This window comes from Aquarana catesbeiana, linkage group LG03, assembly GCF_042186555.1.
Source record: "Aquarana catesbeiana isolate 2022-GZ linkage group LG03, ASM4218655v1, whole genome shotgun sequence".
In the NCBI taxonomy this organism is placed as follows: Eukaryota; Metazoa; Chordata; class Amphibia; order Anura; family Ranidae; genus Aquarana; species Aquarana catesbeiana.
This window is the reverse complement of record NC_133326.1, coordinates 689,669,710-689,674,462: the sequence shown is the minus strand read 5'-3', so window position 1 is coordinate 689,674,462 and position 4,753 is coordinate 689,669,710. Positions and strand designations below refer to the sequence as shown.

The following is a 4,753-nucleotide window of genomic DNA, read 5'->3' as shown; positions in this document are numbered from 1 at the left end:
TCAGATGGAATTGCATATTTAGATAGACCGGACTAACAAAATACAGCCCGATGTTAGATAACAATTTTTAAGCAGTTGCAGCTACAGTTTTTTTTTCCTTTTGAGATAAAGGTTTTACAAAAACAAATAAAAGCTGATCATTGTAAGCATTCCTGTCAATGGTAAATGGTTTGCGTCAACCTTCTAACTACCACTTTTGTTGGACAGTTTGGTTTGATAAAGAAAGTTGAAGAACAATAGAAATACTGGTGGGATCAGCAGGGAAAATAAAGGAAAATAAATGATACAAAACAAAACGAATTAAGCTATCACGTCTAAGAATTTGTAAGGTGCAATACATACATTTTTGGGTTTTTAGTTTATTACAACTTGATATGGTTGAATGAGAATCATTATCCCCTGTTACACAGATGGGGAATGGTGGTTGATCACAAAAAAAGATTGTTCTACCTGGTTGTTGATATATGATGGGTACGGGGCAAGCTGAATTTATTCTCAGCCCTAACTGACGTTGCATTTTCAGCTTACATAGAAAACACACAATACAGTTTTCCAGATCACAACATCCCATTTGCCCCCACTCAAAAATAAATCAATACAGTTATTTCACGTGTACCCATTTATGTAAAGCTTCTCTTATTTCCTGGTTCCGTAGACTATATACAGTAGGATTCAATAGCGGTGTAAAGACTGTATATAAGAGGGAGATTATTTTGTTGACATTCAATGAACTTCCAGAAGAAGGAGCTGTGTATTTAGCGATTAGTGTTCCATAGTATATTGTAACTACTATAATGTGAGAGCTGCAGGTGGAGAAGGCTTTCCTTCTTCCAAAGGTGGTGGAAATCTTCAGGATAGCAAAGAAGATTCTAACGTAAGTCACTATCACAAACACAAAGGGAAGAAGCACAATAGGTATAGAAAATAAAATAGTTTCTATTTCCAAGGCATAAGTGTCTGAACAGGACACAGCAAGGAGAGGAGCAAGGTCACAGTAGATGTGGTCAATGATGTTGCAACCACAGAATTCCAAACGAGACACTGGAATGATAGAGCTCAGGCTGAGAAGAAACCCAAGCGACCAAGACCAACCAACGAGGTGGAAACAAGCTTTAATGTCCATTATTGTGATATAGTGTAATGGAATGCAGATGGCCAAGTATCGATCATAAGACATCGTCGTCAGCAGGAAACATTCAGAAATGGTTGAGGAGCAACCAAAATAGTATTGTGTGACACAAGCACTCACCATCATGGGTCTGGCTTTACTTAATAAGGTACACAACAGGTATGGAACCACGTTTGTAGACAGTAAGATGTCGGAAAGGGATAAATGACACAAAAAAAAATACATCGGAGTGTGAAGCTTGTCACATCTCAAAATCAGCAGAATTATAACGGCATTCCCTGCTATTGTGAAAATGTAGGTGATAGAAAACATAACAAAAAGTGAATAATTCAGAATCTCAGAACCCTGAATCCCCATCAGAATGAACTCAGTGATTCTTGTCTGGTTGCAGGAAATCATCATAACAGAAAACTATGAACACATTTTTGAGGATTGGGAACAAATGAATGAGCTTTCAAAACTATTGTAGCAGCTTTTGTAACAACAAAACCGATAGCAGTGCATGTTTATCCTTCTAAGTGTTGATCCTGAGCAGTGGACTCACTTACCAGACGGTGTTACCCTAGTATAAGAATGCAGATATCCACTTGACTATTTCAACAAGCCAGCCTTCTTTCAGCAGATCCCTGACTGTAGATGTCTCTGCTACTCAGATACCAATGTTCTGGATGGTTTGTTCTCCATTACTGTTGCCTCCTGAGTCTGCTCTTCCACGTCTATTTCTACATTTGACACACATCTTCATGAGCTCCTGAAGAAGTCCATCTAGAATGAAACACGTACAATGATAAAGTGGTATGATTTTATACAGCCTTTTATTGTTTCGTGAAATTATACTTTGAGTATAAGTATACTTTTGTATCTATGCCTGCCCTACAGCTTCTCCGTGAGCTTCTCTGTGAGCTCCTGAACAAGTCCATCCAGGATGAAACACATACAGTGATAATGTGGTACAGTTTTTATACACCGTTTTATTGTTTTATGAAATTTATACTTTGAGTATAAGTATACTTTTTTATCTATGCTTGTCCTACAGATTTTTCATGAGCGTCTTCATGAGCTCCTGAAGAAGTCCATCTAGGATGAAACACGTAGAATGATAATGTGGTGCAGTTTTTATACAGCATTTCATTGTTTTATAGAATGTATACTTTGAATAAAATTATACTTCTGTATCTATGTTTGTCCTACATCTTCTTCATGAGCTCCTGAAGAAGTCCATCTAGTGTGAAACACACAGAACAATAACATGTTGCAATTTGTTTACAGCATTTCATATTTTTATGCATGTTATACCTTGAACAAATTATAATTTGCATGAGGAGACCATCTTGTGTTTTTCTCATTTCTCTCTATAACCTTCCCTGAGAGTGCATGAGTGATGTGCAAGAGGTGGTATTTGTGTGCTGAATTCATTATGAGCCTTGGGATATCACATTGCATATCAGAGAGACATCTACAGCCAGGGACCTGCTGAGAGGAGGGAGGCCTGCTGCAAGAGCTGAGTGGACATCTGAATGCACCTTTACCTGTGTTAACTAGGTCAACAATGTCTGTTAAGTGAGCCTGCTGTAACCTAGTTGATGATTGGTATGTAGGAGGAGGAACTCACACTGCTTCCTGTGATGTTTGTAAAGATGTACATAATTTGGTGAACCTAAGACAGTGTGCTGTCTAAATACAGTTCTAGTGTCTTCTCACCTTGATGCCTGTTAAGTCAATTTTCTACAATAAATATTTTGTCCTCTTACTCAGCAAACCAAAATTGAGGTCAAAGAAAATATAGAAATCATGGTAGTTTGAATCATTTTTAGGCCAGTTGACAAGAACCAGACAGCGAAAACGAATCTGTGTTTATGTGTATTATATAGCAGTCTACTGATTCCCTGTGAGCTTTTTTTATGGTACTATTCCCATGTTTGTTTATTAAACAGCAAAGGGATTGAATTATTTTAATTGCTAAGTACCTCTCTAGGTAGAGGATTGCATCTCAATGTAAAAAAATAAAAAAATAAAAATAAAATAATAATAAATAAATAATTTAAAAAAAAACAATAAACATATTTTGTGCTCCTGCACCTTTGCCCATTCCCAATGAAAAGATATACAGTGTCTCACAAAAGTGAGTACACCCCTCACAATTTTGTAAATATTTTATTATATCTTTTCATGTGACAACACTGAAGAAATGACACTTTGCTACAATGTAAAGTAGCGAGTGTACAGCTTGTATAACAGTGTAAATTTGCTGCCCCATAAAAATAACTCAACACACAGCCATTAATACATTCAGGTCCATAAATATTGGGACATCGACACAATTCTAATCTTTTTGGCTCTATACACCACCACAATGGATTTGAAATTAAACAAACAAGATTTGCTTTAACTGCAGACTTGCAGCTTTAATTTGAGGGTATTTACATCCAAATCAGATGAACGGTGTAGGAATTACAACAGTTTGTATATGTGCCTCCCACTTTTTAAGGGACCAAAAGTAGTGGGACAGATTAACAATCATCCATCAAACTTTCACTTTTTAATACTTGGCTGCAAATCCTTTGCAGTCAATTACAGCCTGAAGTCTGGAACACATAGACATCAACAGACTCTGGGTTTCATCCCTGGTGATGCTCTGCCAGGCCTCTACTGCAACTGTCTTCAGTTCCTGCTTGTTCTTGGGGCATTTTCCCTTCAGTTTTGTCTTCAGCAAGTGAAATGCATGCTCAATTGGATTCAGGTCAGGTGATTGACTTGGCCATTGCATAACATTCCACTTCTTTCCCTTAAAAAACTCACTGGTTGCTTTCGCAGTATGCTTCGGGTCGTTGTCCATCTGCACTGTGAAGCGCCATCCAATGAGTTCTGAAGCGTTTTGCTGAATATGAGCAGGTAATATTGCCCGAAACACTTCAGAATTCATCCTGCTGCTTTTGTCAGCAGTCACATCATCAATAAATACAAGAGAACCAGTTCCATTGGCAGCCATACATGCCCACGCCATGACACTACCACCACCATGTTTCACTGATGAGGTGGTATGCTTTGGATCATGAGCAGTTCCTTTCCTTCCCCATACTCTTCTCTTCCCATCACTCTGGCACAAGTTGATCTTGGTCTCATCTGTCCATAGGATGTTGTTCCAGAACTGTGAAGGCTTTTTTTAGATGTTGTTTGACAAACTCTAATCTGGTCTTCCTGTTTTTGAGGCTCACCAATGGTTTACATCTTGTGGTGAACCCTCTGTATTCATTCTGGTGAAGTCTTCTCTTGATTGTTGACTTTGACACACATACACCTACCTCCTGGAGAGTGTTCTTGATCTGGCCAACTGTTGTGAAGGGTGTTTTCTTCACCAGGAAAAGAATTCTTCATCATCCACCACAGTTATTTCCCTGGTCTTCCAGGTCTTTTGATGCTGCTGAGCTCAACGGTGCGTTCTTTCTTTTTAAGGATGTTCCAAACAGTTGATTTGGCCACACCTAATGTTTTTGGTATCTCTCTGATGGGTTTGTTTTGTTTTTTTCAGCCTAATGATGGCTTGCTTCACTGATAGCTCTTTGGATCTCATATTGAGAGTTGACAGCAACAGATTCCAAAGCAAATAGGACACTTGAAATGAAC

At 38.2% G+C, this 4,753-nt stretch overlaps 1 protein-coding gene across 1 annotated transcript; it reads right to left on the bottom strand.

The window, feature by feature from the left end:
- Positions 1 to 601: 601 nt before the first annotated feature.
- On the bottom strand, positions 602 to 1,528 carry LOC141134760 (olfactory receptor 6B1-like). The gene has a single exon (XM_073624199.1). The coding sequence runs from the start codon at positions 1,526 to 1,528 to the stop codon at positions 602 to 604; it is 927 nt and encodes a 308-aa protein (XP_073480300.1).
- Positions 1,529 to 4,753: the final 3,225 nt, after the last annotated feature.